This window comes from Mytilus trossulus, chromosome 3, assembly GCF_036588685.1.
Source record: "Mytilus trossulus isolate FHL-02 chromosome 3, PNRI_Mtr1.1.1.hap1, whole genome shotgun sequence".
Classification (NCBI taxonomy): Eukaryota; Metazoa; Mollusca; class Bivalvia; order Mytilida; family Mytilidae; genus Mytilus; species Mytilus trossulus.
Window position 1 is genome coordinate 90,843,086 of NC_086375.1, and position 24,448 is coordinate 90,867,533.

The 24,448-nt window shown below is 32.1% G+C and overlaps 1 protein-coding gene and 1 long non-coding RNA gene across 2 annotated transcripts; both read left to right on the forward strand.

Annotated features, from left to right (window-relative positions):
• The first annotated feature begins 7,210 nt into the window (after positions 1-7,210).
• On the forward strand, positions 7,211-17,363 carry LOC134712817 (uncharacterized). The gene is made up of 7 exons (XM_063574730.1): positions 7,211-8,134; positions 8,591-8,662; positions 10,494-10,668; positions 12,015-12,035; positions 12,639-12,724; positions 15,155-15,213; positions 16,282-17,363. The coding sequence occupies exons 1-7, from the start codon at positions 7,292-7,294 to the stop codon at positions 16,877-16,879; spliced, it is 1,854 nt and encodes a 617-aa protein (XP_063430800.1). The 5' UTR covers positions 7,211-7,291; the 3' UTR covers positions 16,880-17,363.
• Positions 17,364-19,712: 2,349 nt separating this feature from the next.
• Positions 19,713-22,405, forward strand: LOC134709846 (uncharacterized). The gene is made up of 2 exons (XR_010106066.1): positions 19,713-19,882; positions 22,105-22,405. It is a non-coding gene; the product is annotated as an uncharacterized LOC134709846 (long non-coding RNA).
• The last annotated feature ends 2,043 nt before the right edge of the window (positions 22,406-24,448 follow it).

The following is a 24,448-nucleotide window of genomic DNA, read 5'->3' on the forward strand; positions in this document are numbered from 1 at the left end:
GATTGTGTAGTGTTCTATTAAAGCGTTCACATTGTGCGTTTCCTTCGGGATGATAAGGTGTAGTTCGAGATCTACTAATTTGGTACAGTTTACAAAGCTGACAGATAACATCAGATTCAAAGTTCCGACCTTGATCGGAGTGTAAACGTTCTGGTACTCCATAAACACTAAACCATTCAGTCAACAATACATTCGCAACAGTGTCTGCTTTCTGATCTTTCGTAGGTACTGCACGAGTAAACTTTGTAAAAATATCGGTCATAACTAATACATTTTCTTTTCCGTGTGCTGGTTCAAGAACAGTAAAGTCAATTGCAAGTATTTGTAACGGTCTGTTAGCTATCAAATGGCCCATTGCTGGTCTTATGGCAGGTTGTGGCATCTTTGAAACAATGCAACGTTCACATGATTTACAATAATCCTTGATCTGTCTAAACATTCCCGGCCAATAACACCTGATTCTAATATTGCAGAATGTGCGCTCAATTCCTTGATGACCTAATTTATCATGACAGTTCTTCAATACTTTGTCCCGTAAAACGGCTGGTAAAACTAATTGCTTAAAGTGTCCCTCATTTGGATCAATGATTACCCTGTAAACTAAACCATCTTCTACTTCAATACGGTCCCACTGACGTAATAATGTTACTAACGGCCTTTCAAATTTCCGTTGCTCCGATCTCAATGGTTTACGTTTAGTGTTCCATATTTCAATAAATTTACCAATCACTGTATCTCGTTTCTGTAAATCTTTAATCTCCTGTCTATCTAAAGTAGGTAGTGTCACGAATGATTCCTCTGTATAAACTGATTTCTGTGGCACAGACTGTATATTTGCTGCTAAGTCATTTGGTACAACAGTTCCTGCAGCAAAAGTTTGAAGTAAATTTTTAACATCCTCAGATTTCGAAAGTTCAATTTTATCATGCATACGGGATAGTGCGTCGGCATTGGTATTATGTTTAGCTTGTCTATATTTTACCTCAAAATTGAAAACGGCTAATTTCGACAACCATCTTTGTTCATGTGCACTTAGTTTCGATGTTTGTAAATAACACAATGGATTATTGTCAGTAAAAACTGTAAATTTGGATCCAAGTAAATAATCTCTAAACTTTTCTGTAATTGCCCAAGTTAAAGCTAGGAGTTCTAATTTTCTGGAACTATAGTTATCCATATTGCGCTCATTTGGCCTTAAAGCACGACTAGCATACGCAACAACACGCAATTTTCCATCGACAAATTGTGACAAAACAGCACCTAATCCTTGCATACTTGCGTCAGTTTCCAAAATAAACGGTTCATCAAACTTCGCATAACTTAATATTGGAGCAGTAACTAAGTGTTCTTTCAGAGTATCAAAAGCAGTCTGACAATCAGTAGTCCATTCCTTACCAAATAATTTTCGTGGATGAGGTGTAAACTTTTGAGCTAATTTGTGTAAAGGTCCTGCTATTTTACTAAATCCCTGTGTAAATCGACGGTAATATCCTGCTAAACCCAAAAAAGACTTTAACTTCTTAACGGTTGTAGGTATTTCAAAATCTTGAACTGCACTGATTTTATCTGGATCTGTATGAATTCCTTCATCTGAAACGACGTGGCCCAAATAGCGAACTTCTCGTTTAAAAAAATGACATTTGGAAGGCTTCAGTTTTAAACCATGTTCTCGTAATCTCTTGAAAACAACTTCTAAACGCTTCAATTGTTCTTCAATATTTGCAGAATACACAATAATATCATCTAAAAAGACTAACAAAATGTTAAAAATCTCATCTCGAAAGCAATGTTGCATCAAACGCTGAAATGTTGCAGGTGCGTTGCATAATCCGAACGGCATTCGTAGATATTCGTAAAGTCCAAACGGTGTTGTAAAAGCAGTTTTCTGTATATCATCTTCATGCATCGCCACTACATTGTAACCACTAGTTAAATCCATTGTTGAAAACAATTTAGCTCCACTCAAAGCATCAAAGGATTCCTCAACACGAGGTAATGGATAAGCATCTTTGTAAGACTTCTGGTTCATTTTTCTAAAGTCCACGCACATGCGCAGAGAATTGTCTTTCTTCCTCACTAGTACAATAGGTGAAGCGTACGGACTTGTGCTTTCACGAATAATCTTGTTTTCAACTAGCTTCTGTATATGTTGCTTGACCTCTTCGTACTGGTTAGGCGGAATTCGTCTATACGGTTGAACAATTGGTACATCATCTACTGTGCGAATTTTATGTTTTACTGTCTTTGTATATCCAACATCAGTATCACTTTTCGAAAAAATGTCACTATAGTTATAAAATAATGTCTTTATTTCATCTCTCTGCTTGCTTGTTGTTGACAAATGGCTAATATCTACAGGCATTTCAAAATCTTCAACCTTTGACAAATTCACATCAGTTTCTGCACAATAAGCAATATCATGAATATAAATTTCCTCTGTATGACCTGTTCGTATAAATTCAACATGTCCTTTATCATGGGCTTCTACATCACCTTTCAATAAAATACCAACTCTAGTTCTTGGAGCAAGCCATATATCATCATCTCCAATATTAGCAACTCTAAAAGTTAATCGTCCATTTCGAACAGTAACAAACGTATGTACAACAATAAAAGAAGAAGGCAAGTGTCCACTAGTGTGTAAAGGTTCAACCACAGCATCATACAATCTTGGTAAATTCGGCCCAGTTCCATTTAAAATAATCACAGAATTCGCAGGAATACGAACTGGCGAACTAGAACAAAGTTTAATAAATCCAATAGTATTACAATGTTCGTTTTTGTCACAAGCTTTAAAAAGTTCTCTAAGTTTAAAATTTTCGGCTATTTCGGTAACTTGTTCTGAATACTGGTTCCCATAATCTTCTTGCAAAAGTTTTTTACATAAGCTAATAACATTCATTCCCAAAAGTCCAGGGACATTTTCTTTTCTCATACGGGTATAACTATCAATAGGATCCTTCACAATCAAAACACCTCTGTTTGGCAAACGTTGGCCCATAATGTCAATATCAACTTCAACATATCCTATATACGGTATACAAGTTCCATTTGCACCTTTCAGATTAAACGTAATGTCAGTTTGTAGATCAGTACACCTCCTCAGAAAACGGTTATAAAACGACTCTGTAACTGTTGTAACAGTTGACCCAGTATCTACTAGACAGTTAACTTTAAATCCCGCAACGTAAGCACTAACGATTGGACATTTACCCACTAAACGATCAGCTTGAATTGAGTCCATATGGTTATCATCTACAATGGGACTCTTCACAGTAGACTCTACCCGTTTCCCGACTTCTTGGAATTCACAACTGGACAATCTGCAATCTTGTGACCTGGCTCATTACATCCAAAACATAACAAAGTACGTCGTTGTGGCTCAAACCTATTGTATCTACTGTTATAATTAGTCGACTGTTGCTTTGTATTAACGATCTTCGTTAATGTTTCAATCTGTTCACTTTGTTTCTGTACAATACCCAATAATTGGTTGAATTTATCAGATTGTTCACTACTACTGTCAGTTTTATCCTTACTAGCGCAAACATCAGCTGTAGGTTCTTCTGGTACAGTATCGGTTGTTTCACTTTTCATCTTTGTGTTGTATCTTTTATCTTTATATTCTTCCTCCTCGGACCACATAATAGCTTCTTCACGTAAATCCAAAAATGGTATATGAGATTGTGCACGAACTATTTGTTTCAGATGTTTTCTTAAGAAACTGTCTTGTACATTTTGTGAAAATTGGTCGCACAATGTTTTCTCTTTATTAGGCATCCAAGTAGAATCTTTATTTGTAATCTTACTCATTAAATCCATTAACACATACGAATATTCCCTGAGTGATTCATTTGGCTTTTGCACACGATCTAAAAAATTCTTCTGTAGTTTAGTAATGTTATCCTTTACACCAAAGGCATCTTGTAAAATTTCTAAAATTTGATCTGGACTTTGTCGAACTAGATGAGAACGGTATTTCACTTCATCTTTAGCAGAACCTTCAAGTTGTAAATATATAAAATCCGCTCGTTCTTGACGGGACATCTCACGTGCATGTAACACAGTATTTACATCTTCAATCCAATCTTCAACTTGAAAATTATATCCAGTAAACTTTGGAACTTTTCTGTCTTTCTGCACATATACAACATTCTTTTCATTCGATGGTGTCTTTTTCACTTCATTTTCAACACTAGGTTTCCAAGATAGTTCTTTAATTCTATTCTGTAACTCAGTCACTTGCTTTTGTAAAGACTTACAAGTAGGATTACTTGCCATTATGAACTTTCAAAACTATTGAAAGTTACCACAAAAATATATACAAAAATTGCAAAAATACACAATATATAACTCCACTCTATATTCACAAAAAATTAATCAATGTATAACTATAATCCAGTATGAATAATACACATAATCCAAAATGAATAAAACACATAATCCAGATTGAAAAAATAATAAACATATTTCATCATATGTCACCATGTATCACAATATCACATATATTCCAAATACAGAAAACAGTTACTTCATTGGTAAACGGTTTCGGCACTGTTATACATCTCCGTCAATGTTCGTCTTCAATCGTAAACTCCGACAATGTTCGGTTAAGTCCGTATATATTCCAATACCACAAATCATCTCCGTCACTGGTCGGCTCCTTCCGTGGATTTCCGGTCTGGTAGAAACTCCGTCCAAGTTCGTTCATCTCCGTGGATAGCCCGATGACACACACATCAGCTTCGTAAAATGTTCGGCTTCCTCCGTGGATACACCTCTCAGCCGTCAGATGGAATGCCAGCAGTCATTGCCTTCTGGTTTGTCGACGACGCCATTTGTGACCAGGTGGAATAAGGCTCAGATAAATTATGCAGAATGTTCATATATTTTAATAAATATAATAGAAGGCAACGACAGATCTGAAATATACAGATAATGACAAATAAATACAACTTTACATATAAATGCATATGAATATATCATTTTGTAGCAAATAATGTATATTATGTTTAATTACACAATTGCAAATAAATATTAATGCAAAACACAGTTAAATGACCACTCTGAATGTAAACAATTTGTTAATCAATGCAAATGAAAACTGTTCACTAAAGTAAGTTGACCATACTACTATATAAAATACTATATAACATTGAAAGTTAATTACAGGTAAAAAGAATATATAAAGTTTGAAATACAATTAGCAAAGTAAATGAAACTAAATAAAATATTTAAGTCAAAAACATTTAACCATAAACTAATTTGAAAAACCCTTAAATGTAAATACCTTATAATGCTGGCTACGGCTCTTAGTGTTGTTTCTGGTGTTTCTTATTCTGCATTGACAATATAGTAAAAAAGTACAATATATATAGTCAAAAGGTGAACTGTTTAACTAGATAGAACCAGATAAAACAACTATTAAGTAAGATAGTTTGTCCAATAGCCAGTGGTGAGTAAATATCAAAGAGCCCAAATAGAGTATTTTGGATTCATTGAACCATATAATACAAAATATGTTCAATATAGTAAGATCATTACAATATAGGGTAAAATAGATATAATAGATATAAACTAAGTACAAAATTGGGAATAATATCAAATAGATAATATGTATATAAATGAACTTGTCCACACAAGGAAGCTATTTAATCAAGAGTTCCATATGTTGAAGTTGAAAATCATCACTTCGTAATTTTTTTCGGACGCCATCACGAGTTGGTTGACCGTTATGGAAGAACCGTTTCACAAATGATATCGGATATGTCCCTTACATTCCTCTTTCCCTTCATGAATGTGACCTACCGAATACGACTATTTATCGGATTTGTTATCTCATAAGCAACTCGACGGGTGCCACATGTGGAGCAGGATCTGCTTACCCTTCCGGAGCACCTGAGATCACCCTAAGTTTTTTGGTGGGGTTCGTCTTGTTTATTCTTTAGTTTTCTATGTTGTGCCGTGTGGACTATTGTTTGTCTGTTTGTCCTTTTCATTTTTGGCCATGGCGTCAAAAGTTGATTTTCGATTTATGAGTTTGACTGCCCCTCTTTAACAGAGCTCGGCATGTGTTCCTTCATTAGATTTGTGTATGCTGAACCTATCTTAGATTAAATGATGCACTATAGTGGAAAAAATATGCGCATGAGCTTTTACAATTCTGTATTGAAATCAATTTTACTGTGCAGAAGTATGCTTTCCTCTATCTTTTAAATGGTATGGTTTCAGATATTAGAATAAATTATAGGAAGCATGGTGATGGTGTATTATAGGCTTCGGAGATTCAAAGCAAAAATAACTTCTGCATTTGTTATAAGCAATTCATTTTCTTTTAGATGAATTAAAAAAAAACGTAAGTAGGTTTGAGTCAATAATTCAGATTCGTGACAATTAGTTGTTACAAATCTGCAACACATAAGGGCCAATAGGAATTTCTACAAGCAGATAGAACTATTAGAAAAGGAAAATAAAATAAAGATATCCTATATTTGAAAAAAGTGTGCCTCTTTCTATAATTAAGGAATGTTCGAAAATTACGTTAGACATGGAGGTTGTACAAACAATACATAGCTGTTCTTTTCCTAATATTTATAGATAGAGTAATATTTTCCTGTGTTAATCTTAATAATTTCATTCTGAACAGGCTGCTGCGTCAACAGTTCACGATTCAGAAGATAATCTTCTACTAAACGTAGTCATATGATATCTGCACACGCTTGAATATGATTGCACACCACTAGAAATATCGGACAATATTTTTAAAATATTTATATAATGGTAAATAACGACAATGACCTGGGTTTCGTAAAATTTAAATGGTAGTTTGAAAATGTTCATAATAATAGGATTATTGATCTGTGATCAGTGATCAGTTTTCAAAATATTATTGATTTTAGTAGGTATTATAAGGTATTCTTGAAACTTATACCATTTGTTAGTTAAGTTTTAATTAGAAAGGTAATTACACAAACCAGTGCATAAAAATAAGTACCACAAACAAAATAGAATCGATTGTATTACAAAAATCTAATGCATAACAAACATTGAAATGTTAAAATAAAGACATTCAGAATATTAAGATGTATCAGATTACTGAAGTTAATAAAATAGAATTTATAATGCGTTGGGCTTGTACTTAAATGGATAAAACAATAGACCGTATATATATATATATATATATGTGTGTTTACACGGTTTGTAATTTTGATCAACAGATACCTAGATATTATTTGTAAGGTCAAAACATTTTAATGGCTTTACATGTAATCGCTTAAAACTGGATTATAAAATGTATGGAAAAAGTAGTAAAAATTTACCTTTGGGTGCTTCAGGATTTTATGATTATCCGAAAGAAAATTCAATACCTTATAATAATGACAGGCTTGATGATGCAGTTAGTTTGGATTATTCCCAAGCCCTAAGTGGATTTCAAAGATCAGATTTTGTAGCAAGTGGTGACTACGCTAGCAGAATTGAACGAAGCTCTGACAGGCGACATGATATCGACTCTCGTGAAACAAGTGGTGACTATGCTACAAGAATCGGAAGTTTTACTCAAAACCTTACAAGTACACCAGATCTTCCCGTTCGCAGAAATAGTGGAGCATATGCTCAACGTATTGGAAATTCATATGGTAATGAAAAGGAAATATCGCATAAGGATCAAAGATTTCATAACAAGGGGATGGACAATATTGGACGAACTATGCATAGTGTAATATCTCATAAGGATCAGAGATTTCATGATATAGGGATGGACAAACGAACTATGCACAGTGAGCGTGTCTATGAAAACCAACTTTTTAAAGATAAATATGGAAATATCTATCCACCACCTATTTTGGAAGACGATGTCGGCCTGCAAGGTCTAGAAAGTCCTCGATCAATACTTGAAACAGCAAGGTCATTTCCGGTAGGATTTGAAGCGTCAGATATGTCAAGAAGTGGTCCATTTATTTCTCAACCTGGTGAATCAACAGATCAAGGATCTTTTGAAAGACATAAAACATCATCTCAAAGACAAAAAAATAGGAGGAACTCTCCTCCAGATGACCATTTGGAGAGTGAAACACCCGCATGGGCAAATCGTCTTCTTACGAAGGAATCTTCTTTATTGTCAAAATTCAGAAATGTAAGGAAAAAAGTTACTTTTAGTTTTTCTTTATTTGTATTCATTTAAAACGTCTATTATTATAAACTTTATTACTATTTAATATTACTTCACATATATCTTTCACTCGTGTAAAGTTTGACACCTTTGCATTTAAACTTGACATTATCAATAGTTAAAGGGTATATAGGATATATGTCAATTAGACAGCAACCTTTAGACAAAGATTATTAAAACACACATTGAGCAAATCTTGATTTTGTTTACTTTAAGAAAATCATTCACTAAAAATTAATTGAATGTTATAGATGTTTAGATACAGTTTTGTTTGTGTTAAAACAATGCTCATACAAGATACAATATAAAACACATATATATGCTAAAATCGTTAAATCATCATGCATTAATACAATATCTAATTGTTTAATGAAGTGCTTTGAACCGATTGAGTAAATAGATAAAATGGTTTAATTTCAGATGAAATCAGCAATAAATAAATGGACTCTAAGACGTATTTCTAAACCAAGAACATCATTCATCAAAGGACAGGTTTGTATTTTTTACTAGGTAGTTTGATTGATCAGTATAAACACTCATGCATTTTAATGATAATTTCTTGAAAGAAAAGTGAATAAAGAGTTTGACGATTTTTTTCCTGATCGATCATTCAGTTTCATCTGCTGCTATGAAAGGTAACTTTTTGTTCTTGTGCAAAATAAAGGCAACAGTAGTAAACCGCTGTTCAAAACTCGTAAATCTATGGACAAAAAACAAAATCGGGGTAACAAACTAAAACTGAGGGAAACGCAATAAATCTAAGAGGAGAACAATGACACATTAAAATGTAACACACACAGAAACGGACTAATTATAGTTCGTTCTTATCTTGTTACTGTTATACCACTGCCCAAGGTAAGGGGTAGGGTTGGGATCCCGCTAACATGTTGAACCCCGCTACATTATTTATGTCTGTGCCTGTCCCAAGTCAGGAGCCGTTGTCGTTTGTTTATTTGTTACATATTTGTTTTTCGTTCATTTTTTTACATAAATAAGGTCGTTAGTTTTCTCGTTTGAATTGTTTTACATTGTATTATCGGGACCTTTTATATCTGAATATGCGGTATGGGCTTTGCTCAGTGTTGAAGGCCGTATGGTGACCTATAGTTGTCAATGTAAGTGTCATTTTGGTCTTTTGAGGATAGTTGTCTCATTGGCAATCATACCACATCTTCTTTTTTATAAGCATTTGACAAATTTTAAGCAAATCCTATGAGAATAACAAATATAACATCAAAACCAAATACTTGAATTTGGGATAGAAAAGTACCGTGACACGTCTTGTAGTTAAGTGAATTCACACTAAAAAATAAGAGAAAATAAACGACACAACGGAAACACAACGTTAAAATTTAACACTCACAGAAACGAACTATAATATAACAATGTTCATATGCCTGACTTAGTACAAGACATTTTTAAAGAAAGAAATGGTGGGTTGAACCTGGTTTTGTGGCATGCCAAACCTCGCACTTTAATGGCGATGTTAAATATAATATTAAAATGACAACAAAATATTAGAGAACTTATCAATAGGAGAACATATTAGACAAGACAAAGAAACACATATACAAAAATTTATGTACACTTTCGTATACAATTGTTTCCTTCATTTTGTTTACATATTATCAATTTCTATCTTGTATTGTGGAAAGCTAATTATGTTTAGTTCTTAAAATGCCAAGAAATTCATTTTCAGAATTCTCTAGCCCCCCCCCCCCCCCAAAAAAAAACCCAAACCAACCAAAAAACATTGTCCCCTACAAATATTTGTCATTTTGTGGATGTGCCAGCTAACATCATTTGTTTCCCCCAAAAAATCAAATCCAAGCCTTCGTGAATATCTCATATATAATATGAGTGATAATATGACATACGTTTGTCAATACATACAAACTGGTATTTGTTGGGCGTCTGATACTTCGACGACCTGCTGATGATTAATTGCAGTTTCATTGACAATAAACGCTAACGTCTTATCTTTGGGAATTTTTATTGTTTTGATAACGTTATGCTGTAATAATTTCATCAAAATAATATTCCTGGTATGATTGTATTGCGTAATAAGAAACAATATTTCACATCTGTAGTGTCAAGGCTATCCGTATTATGTAAAACGGTTGATCTGTACGGAATGGTATTAAATATAGAAAAAATAACACAGCTTATAGCTTACGTAATCTGATGTATTGTTTAGTAATCATTGCTTGTTATAGTATGCATCTTGTGGGAAACATTATATCTTTTTTTATATACAATATACTTGCTTAATCGTGTTACAGTTTTTAATTTCATTTATTTGTTTATTTTTTCCTTGCTACAGGGCCCAAAAGTACTAAATTTATTTGAAAGAATTGAAGAATTGAGCTCTTCAAGTACGCAAGATCTACTTCCTCGAAACCAGCGTAAAGAAAAAACAAATAACATCGCTTCATGTTTTTGTGGATTATTTTTAATGATAATATTTGTGTTTCCTGTTATTCCTGTGATTGTGATATGTAAGTAATTCACGTATTCTTCTGTGTATGTGGCCATAGTTATCACTATTGTTGTTTTATTAATACTAACTATTTGTAAATAGTATATCAAACTGAACTCAAAACAGTTGCTACTTGCATATGATTTTTTTAGTTTGTAGGATCTTTATCACTCTTTCTTTCTTGTACAGTTTGTTTCACACAATTACTTATTATAAGGGTCTATAATGCTATAATATATTCATGAATAATTCATAAGTAACATGCAACACAAACCAATAGTAAGGGCTGAGTGAACCACAAAACAAACAGAAGATGACTTGTTTCGCCGACAGAATAAGAATCAACTGCTATCCAGTATCAGTATATCATGTAAATGTTAAATCACAAAAATATTGACTTCCGATGATAAAATCAAAACAGAAAGTCCCTATCCAAATGGCAAAATCGAAAGCTAAAACACATCAAACGAATGGGCAACAAGTGTCATATTCCTGACTTGGTTCAGACATTTTCTTTTGTAAAATATGATGGATTGAACCTGACTTTTATAGCTAGCTAAACCTCTCACTTTTATGACAGTTGCATAAAATTCCAATATATTGAAAACGATGTGCGAACAAAACAAACAAGCATAATAGTTAAAATGTCAAAATAGGGGCACAACAGTCAACCTTGTGTTATAATCTCAATCACTTTAGCACCAAACAAAGAAAAACAAATAATCACAAAAAAACATACAGACAAGACACATAAGCAAAAATGAAAGACAAGAATACAAAAATGTACCATAAAACAACAACACACTGACAGGATGTATAAGTACCGAGCTACTTCAAATCAATATCACAAAAAAAAAGACTAAACAGTAGAAGTAATATTCAAAAAGACAAATAAAATCATACTATAACACATTATCAAGATGGCAAACTACGCCAGTACCCAAAATCTATGTCTGTTGGAAATTGATACAGACTACTTATCAGCAATACAGATGGAAAAGGAAATACTCAGTATTTTACAGATCCAAAGATAGTCTAGTGTCTTAGTTTGCCATGACATTAATTAGTTCGATTACGATCTTTGTAAAACCTTTTTAATATGAAGCAGGTCTATAGCTAAATAGTGTTGTATCTTATACCCCTTTATCATTAGTATGGGAATATATTATAATAATTAGTTATCAAAGGTACCAGGATTATAAATTAAATACGCTAGACGCGCGTTTCGTCTACATAAGCCTCATCAGTGACGCTCAGTTCAAAATAGTTATTAAGCCATAAACCCATTTCATGATATTCATTCCATTATAATTTAGTTTATCCGTTTCGATATCGTTTGAATTAATCAATATTCGTATTTTTCAGACACAGATCCTTCCGATTTCGGTAAGTATTTCAAAATTGCAACTTACCAGACAGATAAACCATAATTCTATATTAAAAATTCCGATGTTGGTTTGTGTTATCTAACTATGCCATTAGTTATTATAAAAAAAAGTATAATAACAAAAATACCGTTGATTTTTTTTTTACTTTGCTGTCATTGCATAATATTTAGGCATATGAAGTTCAATTTCGAGTTCATTTTTTGTTCTTTTCCAAAACTGTTTCTATTTCACATTATTCAGACTACAACACGTTTAAACCATTGGTATATCTGTTTAGTTAGATAAATCTAAGTCATCAAGGTCAGAAATATTCAAGTTCTACATTTTCAATCAAAAGAAAGTCATCAAAGTCAGAAATATTCAAGTTCTACATTTTCAATCACTAGAAGATAGCATAAATAAATTGACAAAAAGTTTCCTTGTATTTAACTGCACCCCAATTTGAATATCAAAATTGACAAAACACAGTTTTTGAAATAAACGTGACATACCGGTTTACTTTATGGAAATGTAAAGTCACCTTCTTTTTAATATTAAACTTTCTAATTTCATATAGATCCGTCTGTTCTTTGTTACATATTTGTTTGTTTTTATATTTAAGCTCAAATTGAAATAACTATTAAATTTACTGGATATGTGGATGCTAATTTTGATATCAGAATCATGGAACAGGATATATGTCGTCAGGTATGTGAAATATACTTGACATTGATATTGCTTTAAGGTTGAAAGTTAAGTCACTTAAAGTGGTTTACACCAATTCATATCAAACTATTTATAAAGCCAAACAAGTTGAAGAGCATTGAGGATCCAAAATTGTTAATAAGTATACCATTGAACATATCTACCTGAGGATTTTAATATATATGAATGGACTAGTAAATTTGGGATACAAATATCTGACTACAATACTCATCATAGACTCGAATGTTACTCAAACTTTATTGCATTTAGCAAGAGTTTTACTTATGCAAATTTAAATAATAAAATAAACGGTACCAATTTTTCTGCACAGATGCACATCAATGCCTCCAGTGATGTTTGAGGCAAAAACATTCTAAAATCCACATTTTGTTTAAAGAATGAAGATCTACAAAAAAAAAATTAACAATATAAAAAATGTCAAGTCGAGATCTTTTACATATGTTCCCGATCCTAATTTGCTGAATTTGTGATATGATTACTCAAGGGCTTCAAATTTATGTCTGAGACTTTTCTGATGTCAAAACTTTACTACATACAATATCTAGAGGAAAAGTAAAATGGAACTTTTCTTTTCAATAAGTAAAAGTAGGATACAGAAGTCTGAAGATCTCAAATAGCATGCAAATACGATAACAAAAAATACTGCAAATAACTCCGAAGCAAATTCAAAAAAGAGAAGTCCGTAAAATTAGGCAATGCAATACCGACAAAAATATATTAATACATAACATAACGTTTTACGGGGCGCCGAATGGGACTCTTGTGGTTTTGTACAAAATTCAATTCTGTCAGAACAAAATCAGTTTTGTCTTACAAAACTATGTGCTACAGACTTGTTTTGTGAGAACTTCAATTGTGTGATGACAAAATTCATTTGTGTAGACAAAATTCATTTTTTTCATGACAATATTCATTTTTGTAGACAACATTCATATTTGTCATGACAAAAGTCAATTTTGTCTAAAAGGTATGCAAATATGTTTTGCATACAAAATTGACTTTTGTCACCTGATATGGAAATTAAATCACAAAAGTCAATTGTGTGAGGTAAGATTCAATTTTGTGGGACAAAATTGACTTTTGTGAGACAAAATTGACTTTTGTGAGACAAAATTGACTTTTGTGAGACAAAATTGACTTTTGTGAGACAAAATTGACTTTTGTGAGACAAAATTTACTTTTGTGAGACAAAATTAACTTTTGTGAGACAAAATTCAATTTTGTGAGACAAAATTCAATTTTGTGAGACAAAATTCAAGTTTGTTGAGACTAAAGTCAATTTTGTTAATTTTGTTTAGACAAAAGTCAATTTTGTCAATTTTGTCTCAACAAAAAACAATTTTGCCAATTTTGTTGAGACAAAAGTCAATTTTGTTGAGACAAAAGTCAATTTTGTTGAGACAAAAGTCAATTTTGTCAATTTTGTTGAGACAAAGGTCAATTTTGTCAATTTTGTTGAGACAAAAGTCAATTTTGTCAATTTTGTTGAGACAAAAGTCAATTTTGTCAATTTTGTAGACGACATAATTCATTTTTGTGACAACAAAATTGACTTTTATGAGACAAAATTGACTTTCGTGATACAAAATTGACTTTCGTGAGACAAAAATCAATTTTGTTGAGACAAAATTCAATTTTATCAATTTTGTTGAGACAAAATTCAATTTTGTCAATTTTGTTTTACTTTTGTCTCACAAAAGTAAATTTTGTCTCACAAAAGTCAATTTTGTCTCACAAAAATCAATTTTGTCTCACAAAAGTCAATTTTGTCTCACAAAAGTCAATTTGTCAATTTTGTCTCACAAAAGTCAATTTTGTCAATTTTGTCTCACAAAAGTCAATTTTGTGAAACAAAAGTCGATTTTGTACGCAAATTAGTTCACAGAAACCAAACTAAACTAATTTGAATACAAAATTGACTTTTGTCGCCCAATATTCAAATTAGGTAACAAAAGTCAAATCTGTGTAACAAAAATGAATTTTGTCATGACAAAAGTGACTTTTGTCCGCTGATAGATAATTTTGTATGACAAAATTTTAAATTTGTAGTATGATACAAATTTTGTTAAACTGAACTCATTTTTGTTGAACAAAAGTCACTTTTGTCCGTACAAAATTGAATTTTGAGTACAAAACCACAAGAGTCCCATTCGGCGCCCCGTACGTTTACCACATCGTAAAGAACAATAAAAGAGGGACAGTCAAACTCATAAATCTCAAATAAACTGACAACGCCATGGCTACAAATGAAAAAGACAAACAGAAAAACAACAGTACACATGACACAACATAGAAAACTAAAAAATAAGAAACACGAACCCCAATGTAACTGTTCTTTTGTGCTATGCACTTAACAACAGAAGGAATGTATAGTTGATTTAGAATACCAATATTTTATCTTTTATATTCCAGATTGATACAGCTTTTTTGTCATACAGCAGTTTTTATTCCTGTGACCTTATTAATATCAAGTTAGTACAAAAAGAAGTAGATAGCAAATAAAGGCAATTAACAAATGTTCAGAACTCAAAGAAATTTCAAATGTCATTTCACTTTTCTTTATGGCAATACACTTTAGCTCAATATTCCAAAGCATTGGGGTTAATAACATATTAAAAGAGGGACGAAATATACCAGAGGGACAGTCAAACTCATATATTGAAAATAAACTGACACCGCTATGGCTAAAAAAAAGACAAACAGACAATTAATAGTACAGAAGTCATAATATAGAAAAACTAAAGACTAAGCAACACGAATCCTTACAAAAAATTTGGGTAATCTCATCTGCTCTGGAAGGGTAAAAGTACTCACAATAACATACCAATTTGTCATGTTTGTTGAATTTCGAAAATTCCAAGATGTTCCTTATGGATAATGTTATTATCTTTGTAAAACGCAATTAAATCAAATCTAAAAAATGTTGCAATCAAAAGATAACGTTTCTATGAATTATGTCGACTGAGACTACTTTTAATTCAAAATTTGGTGACTATGTTGAACGCATCTACCCCATCGAACTAGAGATAAAGGATACTACAGATACAGTTAAGTCGGCTTCATATCTTGACTTACATCTAGAAATTGACAATGAGGGTCGAATGAAAACAAAACTTTACGACAACATATGTTCCTCTCGTCGTAACTACAATCCTCTTCCCTTTCATGAATGTGACCTACCGAATTCGACTATTCACCGGATTTGTTATCACATAAGCAACACGACGGCTGCCACATCTGGAGCAGGATCTGCTTACCCTTCCGGAGCACCTGAGATCCCCTCTAGTTTTGGTGGGGTTCATGTTGGTTATTCTTTAGTTTGTTGTGTTGTGTCATGTGTGCTATTGTTTGTCTGTTTGTCTTTTTCATTTTTAGCCATGGCGTTGTCAGTTTGTTTTAGATTTATGAGTTTGACTTTTGTATCTTTCGTCCCTCTTTTTTAGCCTCATGATTGTCAATCAAAATACAATAACAAGACACACAAGAATCATGAGTGTGTAAATTGGAGTGTGAAATAATAAGATTTTATTTTATTACAGGAATGGATCTATTACGGCAAATGTTTACCTTCTGTTTCGTGTCTCAAATATACCAAACGAACATGTCATTGAAGAAACTATTAACAAGTATTTGACAATTGTTCGAACAATCAGGACATATGCATACGAAAAAAACTCTACAAAAACAATAAAATACACATTTGTTAAACAGAGACTTGTAGGTGAACTGCCTTATACAAGAGGTCAAACAACAATAGACCAAACTACTACTCCAATAGTATCGACATCTACGACAAAAACTACTACTACAATACCATCTACAACTGCAAAAGCAACTAGTTCTACATTACAAGTACAAACAACAGTAGAAGATACAAGTACACCTGTTACAACTAGTTTAAAAACGGAAGCAATGACAGAAAAAGAGACAACGACGAAGTCAGATACTACAACTTCAAATGTACAAATAACATCCAGAAAGTCGACAACAACTGAAGGACTTACAACGTTAACGACACACAGTACTATAACACTACAATCTATCAATCCAGATAATGTAACTTCAAGTGAACAAACAACTACATCTACCAATGGACATACAACAACACAAACCCCAGAAAGTAGTACGACTTCATAATAGACTTTCAATGAATGATTAAAAGAAATGTACTGGTAACGTCAATAGTGACGTGTTTAAATTATCATTATTTTTAGAAACGTTATACCTATTTAGATGCTTCATAATAAATTTATTTATACGTTACAAAATATACCTTCAAAGGTGGACCACTTTGAATAGCTGAGGTAGATGCAGATTTGTATGAACTTTTCAGGAAATGTTATACAGATGCTTATAGGTATAGCCTCTACCAAACATAAAATAATGTGTTCGGCAAGAGAGGCATTTATAAATTCCATCTCATATATCTGAAAATTACGATGCATGCACTTATTTTATAAATGCATGAACAAATCGTTCTAAATAGAGTGACAAACGCTAAGGAAGCAGAGATAATGTGATGTCCTGGTGTACTGTCGTATATTCATGGGAGATGTCAATTGTTATTATGTGGTTTAATGTAGTAGTGTACTATTATATTATAAATTTATTTATTTCTCAGTCTTGAAAGTTCTTGTGTTTATTTGTTCTGTATTTCTGTCACGTTATGTTTTCATTTGAGCAGTATTTTTACCATTAACATATAAGCCGGAGGTTTGGCTAGCCATATAACCGGGTTCTATCCACCATTGTTTTGTTAAAATGGACTGTATCAACTATTCTTCTAATAGTCCGTTTCTATGAATGTTTGCGGTTATTCTGTTGCTCCGTTGTTTTCATCTTAAAGTAATCGATTTATGACTATCGATCAGCGGTATACAACTTTTGCCTTTAAATATCACAGTGATCCTGAGAGTATGGATACTCCTGAAAAGAAGATGTTTCAGATTTTGATCATTTCGTTGATTTTGACGGTTGAAACTAGAATGGTGCATTCAATTTTTCAATTGTCAAGTTCCGATTTCTCCTCAGTAACATACCGTCTGTTCCGTCGTATGACATTTAAATGTCTCAATTGATACATAACGCTCGCGCGTGTTCATGCAATTTTGGTCTTCATTAGTACAAGTATATATAGTACTAATACTCCTTATACAAAAATTGTTCAGACAGAGTTATGAGGATGAACAAATGAAATCGACACTTTTGTATAACAGTCACGAAAAAGTTGTTCGATACGACATATTTTTGCAGTTTAAGATCTTTAAATGTGGGGGGGGGGGGGGGTTCTGAGTCAGATTTTTTTTTCGCAGATAACGCGAATATTTTAATTTAGAAATACGAAGCTATCAATCAAACTATTTTTTATTCAAATTAAACACTATAAGGCATAGGTAAATCTACACCAAACATTTACAAGTTTATTTGTGCGGTAACATTTTTATTTGTGTTCGAGAAGAAAAAAAGTGTACCGTTGGTATTCCCGTTTGAATGGTTTTACACTAGTAATTTTGGGGCCCTTTATAGCTTGTTGTTCGGTGTGAGCCAAGGCTCCGTGTTGAAGGCCGTAATTTTAACCTATAATGGTTTACTTTTTAAATTGTTATTTGGATGGAGAGTTGTCTCATTGGCACTCACACCACATCTTCCTGTATCCATTAAGGGATTGGTGACATAATTTGGGATTCACTGTGCCTCTCTTCCCGAAGATATGTTTTTAAATGTTATGAATCAATAAGGAATGGCTAAAATTCATAAACACTTAACAAACTTTGACCATACCACCAACATATATCTAAACATTTTGTTTCTCTGTAAATATAGGCAGCAGTAGTGTTACGGTGTTCAAACTCATGAACAGACAATCAAAGTTACAAAGGAATCGCATCAAATTCGAAAGGAGCGCATCACCTGCCTGAGGGAACGACCATTTAATTACAAAAGGGGGGGGGGGGGTATGTTTTAAAAATAAAGATATTCTGAATCCAGATTTTCATTAAAACTTTTCAAGACTCAAAACGCCTTCAACTTGTCATATACGCATATTAATTGTTCCACTAGATGCTACTGCTAAGATGCCTCTATATCCTTTTTTTTTTTTTTTAATTTTTTGGGTTGTTGACTTAATGACTAATATCAATATATCCTCCTGAACTAGAAATTAAAAAAAAGACACGGCATCCTCTTCCTCATTTCTATGCCTCGCATTTGACATAAGAGGTCAATTTAGTGTTAGAATCTATGACAAGCAAGACGATTCTAATTTTGAAATAGTCACTTTCCCCCACCTTAGAAGCATTATACCAACTTCATTTACTTGTTGGATATACATTTCCCAACTCATTCGATATTCTAAAGCTTGCGGCGGTATACTACTGTGTCCTTTATTTGTAGCTGCTAGTCAGACTTTATAAAACGCCACATGTGTCTGTGCAAACAGTTGAAGAACCAGGTTTATGTCAAAGAACTTCTTGTCATTTGTTTAAAAAAATGTTCATCGGAAGACACAAAGACCTTGTTGCTACATATTTCATATCAACTTCACAAATACTACACGATGGTTTTGGTGTATAAATTTTAGATACTGATGTTGTTTGTCATTTTAGTGAGTAATATAAACAGTGACACAGATACAACATATTCGTGGTCTTCAGTGACACAGATACAACCAACTCGTGATGGAGACCGTCAAAGTTTTAAAATGGGCGTGCTTCTTTAACTCATGTAAGGTTATAAAGAGTTATGATAGCAAGGCATTGTTTACAACAATCTAATTAAAATTAAATTACAAAGAATGATAATAACGGAAATATTAACATCTGCGATTATGGCAAAAGAAATAAGAATCTAGGTTAGGTGTGAATATGTTAAATAACAAATGGACGTCAAGTAAAAATGCAATTTTTTGTTATCGATGAGTGGACAAGTTGACGCATTATCAACTGTATATCAGTGAATGTGAATAAGATGATATATGTTTTCAAACAACATCCGGGTGGAAGTTTAGTTATGATACATATATATATACAAACGATGTTATCAACAATTGACATTCTTATATGACTGAATTCATGTGAAGGTTGTGCAAGGTACAATCGCATTCGGGATAAAATATATTCAGAACATTTGATCGTAGAAAAGGTATTTATAAATGCATTTTATTTAAGAAAATTTTAATTGAGGATATTTTTACTCTAAATATTAACACAAAGAATTAAATAGCAAACATATATAGTATTTAACAATTTTGAACTGGAACTGTTCATTAAGATCTGCGCAGCTCATATAACGTAAACACAAAAATACCGAACTCCGAGGAAAATTCAAACCGGAAAGTCCGTAATCAAATGTCAAAATCTAAAGTTCAAACACATCAAACGAATGGATAACAAATGTCATATTCTTGACTTAGTACAGGCATTTTATTATGCTGAAAATGTTGGATTAAACCTGGTTTTATAGCTTGTTAAACTTGTAAGTTATGTTCAGTATTTCAGTAATGTTGTGTCCACTGCGGTGGATTTAATACTGTTTAATTTGGGTCTGAATGACTTCTGGTATAACCAAGATAATTTAGTTGTAAATGACACTCTTAAGTATTTTGTCAAAACTAGAATATTTGATCAAGCTTATCAATATTTGAATCAATTATTGGATGGCTCGCCAAAGTGTTTTTTTTATATAAATACTGTGTAAATAATGTTCGTTTACAATTTTACCTTTACTAAACATGTGAATTTTAGAGTGTATCTAACTAGAATAAGATTGTCTTCACATAACTTATTTGTTGAAACAGGACGATATCACGGGGTTAATAGATCAGAAAGAAAATGCACTCTCTGTACTTTAAATACGATAGAAGACGAGTTTCATTTTATTTTACAGTGTGATTGTTATAATGAAATTAGGAGGCAGTATATTAAGCACTATTATTATAAGCGTCCATCGTCATTTAAACTTATACAGTTGTTGGGCACAGAAAATGTAAAAGACATATGTAACCTTTGTAAATATCTTTTCCATGCATTTAAACGTAGAACAGACATGTTATAAGTTACCAATACTTAATATAGATTATTACTCTTCTCGGATGTATTCATTTATCAGTTATGTATGTTTTGTGTATTTATTTATGATATATTGTATTTGCATATATATTATATTTGTACTGATGAGCATCATTTGCTCAAAGTAATAAAAGAATTGAATACTGCTCAGAATTTTCATTTGCAGTCAATTAAGATGTGTTTATTGGGGTTCTGATCAGACTTTTCAGTGGGTGTTACTCATCTGTATAAATAACAACACACTGAATTATCTGAAAAACTACTGTACAGTACTGAATTAAGTCGTTTTTGGCACAACTTTTTTGAGTTTTGGATCATTAATGCTCTTCAACTTTGTACTTGTTTGGCTTTATAAATATTTTGATATGAGCGTCACTGATGAGTCTTATGTAGACGAAACGCGCGTCTGGTATACTAAATCATAATCCTGGTACCTTTGATAACTATTTACTAAACAATATAAAAAAGAAGATGTGGTGTAATTGCCAATGAGACAACTGTCCACAACAGATCAAAATGACACAGAAATTAACAACTATAGGTCATGGTACAGCCTTCAACAATGAGCAAAACCCATACCGCATAGTCAGCTATAAAAGGCCCCGAAATGACAATGTAAAAAATTCAAACGAGAAAACTAACGGCCTTATCCATAAAAAAAAATAAAACCAAAAACAAATTTGTAACACATTATCAAACACATTAACAAACGACAACCTCTGAACTACAGTGAGACTGCTTAATTTACCAAAGAACCAAACGCTTTTAGATCAAGGTAAAACCGAAACAAGAAGAAATGCTGATGTATTATATCTCATTTAAGAGAGAGAAAATGATTTAGCAACAGTATACCAACAAACTAAATGCTATTATTTAGTATGTATTATATATGCACGTTTCTATGATTTGAAATGACTACACCTGACTAAAAAAGTTGTCAGTAAAGTCCATGCTATATGTGACAGCATCCTGATACACACAAATATAAGAAGACAAATTTCTGGAAGCATTTAATTAAATTGGCCTATTGCTGACCCCATGGAAGCGAATTTACAGAAAAAAAACCAACTATTCACTCAAACTAATGTTAAGCATACACTTATTAAATAACCAAGAAGTCATAAATTCCTCGAAGGGACATATCTTTATTACCACTGTTTTTGTTAACTATAAATCGCTTGTTTCCCAATCCACTATAAATAAATATGTTTAAACTAACTATAAATCTGCGTGATAGTCCCCAAGGTCACTATATACACGCAGTTTTAATACCATTTATTGAACTTATCTTTCTAGTTTTATTTTCCAAATGGAAAAAGAGAAGATTTACTGTGTGTCGTGTCGGAAGAAAACAAACACAACGAATTTAGTACCTTACACAGATCCAAAGTCTAAGAAAAGGATGCTCAAAGGCACTTGTACTGTATGCAAGAAAGGAAAACCTATGTTTGTTTGACATGGACACTGTTTACTTTCAGTACACTATTCTTTTTATATGAGATTGTTCAGTATGATTTGTTTTTGTTGTACATTATAACCATATATATCTTATATACAACTAAATGTCGATATCACTAATAATAAACTAAAAATCTGATTTCTACCTTAGAGTTCTCTGAGCTCCGATGCTTAATATATCATATGAACAGCAATCTAATTAAAATATTGATCTCTGATTACGTTATACTGCATATGAGCTCATGCAGTATAACGTAATCAGAGATCAATATTTTAATTAGATTGTATGAACAGGATCGTCGATTTCTTAAATGATAAAAGAACAAAAGCATCAAGCATAATAACAGAAATTTGGGTATATATATATAGCAAAAAATGTCGAGCATTGAAAAAATAAAAATACTGGGCTAAATAATCTACCATCCTCACGAATTTTCTTTCAACTGTTCTTTTTAGAGAACGTTTGATATCCTGCAATTAAACTTTAGTAATGTTTCAGTTAAATACGATATTGCAAACAAAAGACTCTGCAATAAAAACCCTGCCCGAAAGAAACAAAGGGGTGATTTTAGGTGCTCCAAAAGGGTAAGCAAATCCTGCTCCATGCACATGTTGCACCCGTCATGTTGCTTAGTACGTAGGTACAAATTTGGTAGTAGGCCATTGATTCGGAGAAGTCAATTTTGAGATAAAGAGGGCTGGATTGTGGTTATGACAACAGATAGTCCATAACGGACCAGTAACCAGTGATGGATTCGGTAAATTTTGCGACTTCAACTTTACATCTTGGCACCCTTGATGGGTTGCTTTATTGTAAGCACCAACCCGTCACATAGTAGAATTCTTAAATTTGTCAATCTCTTTAAAATTTGCTGTTTTGAGATTACTTTGGGTTTCATGATTTGTTCATATGTTTAGAAATAGACATGATCTTATTTTGTCCGTATGTAAGAGTAGAAATAAATTATAGGAAATCATAAGCTATTAAAGTATGAAAGACGAAGACGATAATTTGAGTACACCCCTGTCTCAAATTATTCAGGATCAGATGCCACGGTTTTAACTGATTTAATAAAAGTGCGTTGACATATTTGTAAGGTTAGTTGAACGATCGTTTGTTCGGGATCCGATGCATTGTTGGTTTATATATATACATGTCTAAAAATAGAAAATCTAGATTTTCATCGAAAAAAAAAGATTGTTTGTTTGAAAGGGCTATATTTTTCAATGAAACCTACCACTTGAAGAAATCTTAATGTGTAGCCAAAAGATGCGTCCGTCCTTAGCATGCAGCTGCAGCTCGAATTAGCATGAGTGTTATCGTTGGTTTCAGAAGTCCCAAGTCATATCTCTTGCATTTTATTAAAAGAGATTCAAATTGAAGATTTATTCGATTTTGACAAAATAGTATGACCATCTGTATATAGCTAGAGAGAGCATTTTTTTACATTTATGTTCCCAGTTTCATAGTAAAATAAAATAAAATTTATGTTGAAATGTTTTTTTCAAAGTCAAATTTGATTTTAATCTGAAAATTTCTACTGAAACTCGAAATTGAAATATATTTGGCCGAAACGACATGGGGACGAACTGGTACTGTGTGTTGCCTATACGGCAAGCCAGAGTGTACAAAGTCCTACAAACAGAGCTATTTTTTTAAATATAAACAGAGACGTATAATGCATTAAAAAATGAATTTCTTAAATGTTAAAAAAACACTCGAGCTCTTAATATTAAGAATCATTTTATAACACATGTATTAGATCAGAGACATATATACACATATGTGTATATATGTCTCTGATTAGATCCACTCAAGAAAATCCTTTTCTATATCAAAAATCCCAGTTTTCTAATATTAAAAAAAACTATGATGATTTTCAAATATTAAAAAAAATATTCTCTTATTTTAAAAGATAATTTTCTAGAATTCAAAAATGATTTTCTAATATTAATTAAAACTATTTCTAATATTAATTAAAACTATTTCTAATATTAAAAAAATACAATATTAGAAAGTAAATTCTTATTGTTAGAAAGTCAATAATAGAACGAAGAAATTAAATTCTTAATATTTGAAAGTAAGTTCTTTATATTAGAAAATGATTTTAGATTTTCTTATTAATATTAGAAATTAATTTTTGGAAAATAAATTCTTTTTTTTTTAAATTTCTAATCTTAA

Bases quoted from the DNA above. Each gene is read 5' to 3' on its own strand.
- LOC134712817 (XM_063574730.1), top strand. From the start codon at position 7,292: ATGTATGGAAAAAGTAGTAAAAATTTACCTTTGGGTGCTTCAGGATTT. The intron at 10,669-12,014 runs GTAAGTAATTCA...CGTATTTTTCAG, and splicing joins TATTCCTGTGATTGTGATAT to ACACAGATCCTTCCGATTTC. The intron at 12,725-15,154 runs GTATGTGAAATA...TTTATATTCCAG, and splicing joins AACAGGATATATGTCGTCAG to ATTGATACAGCTTTTTTGTC.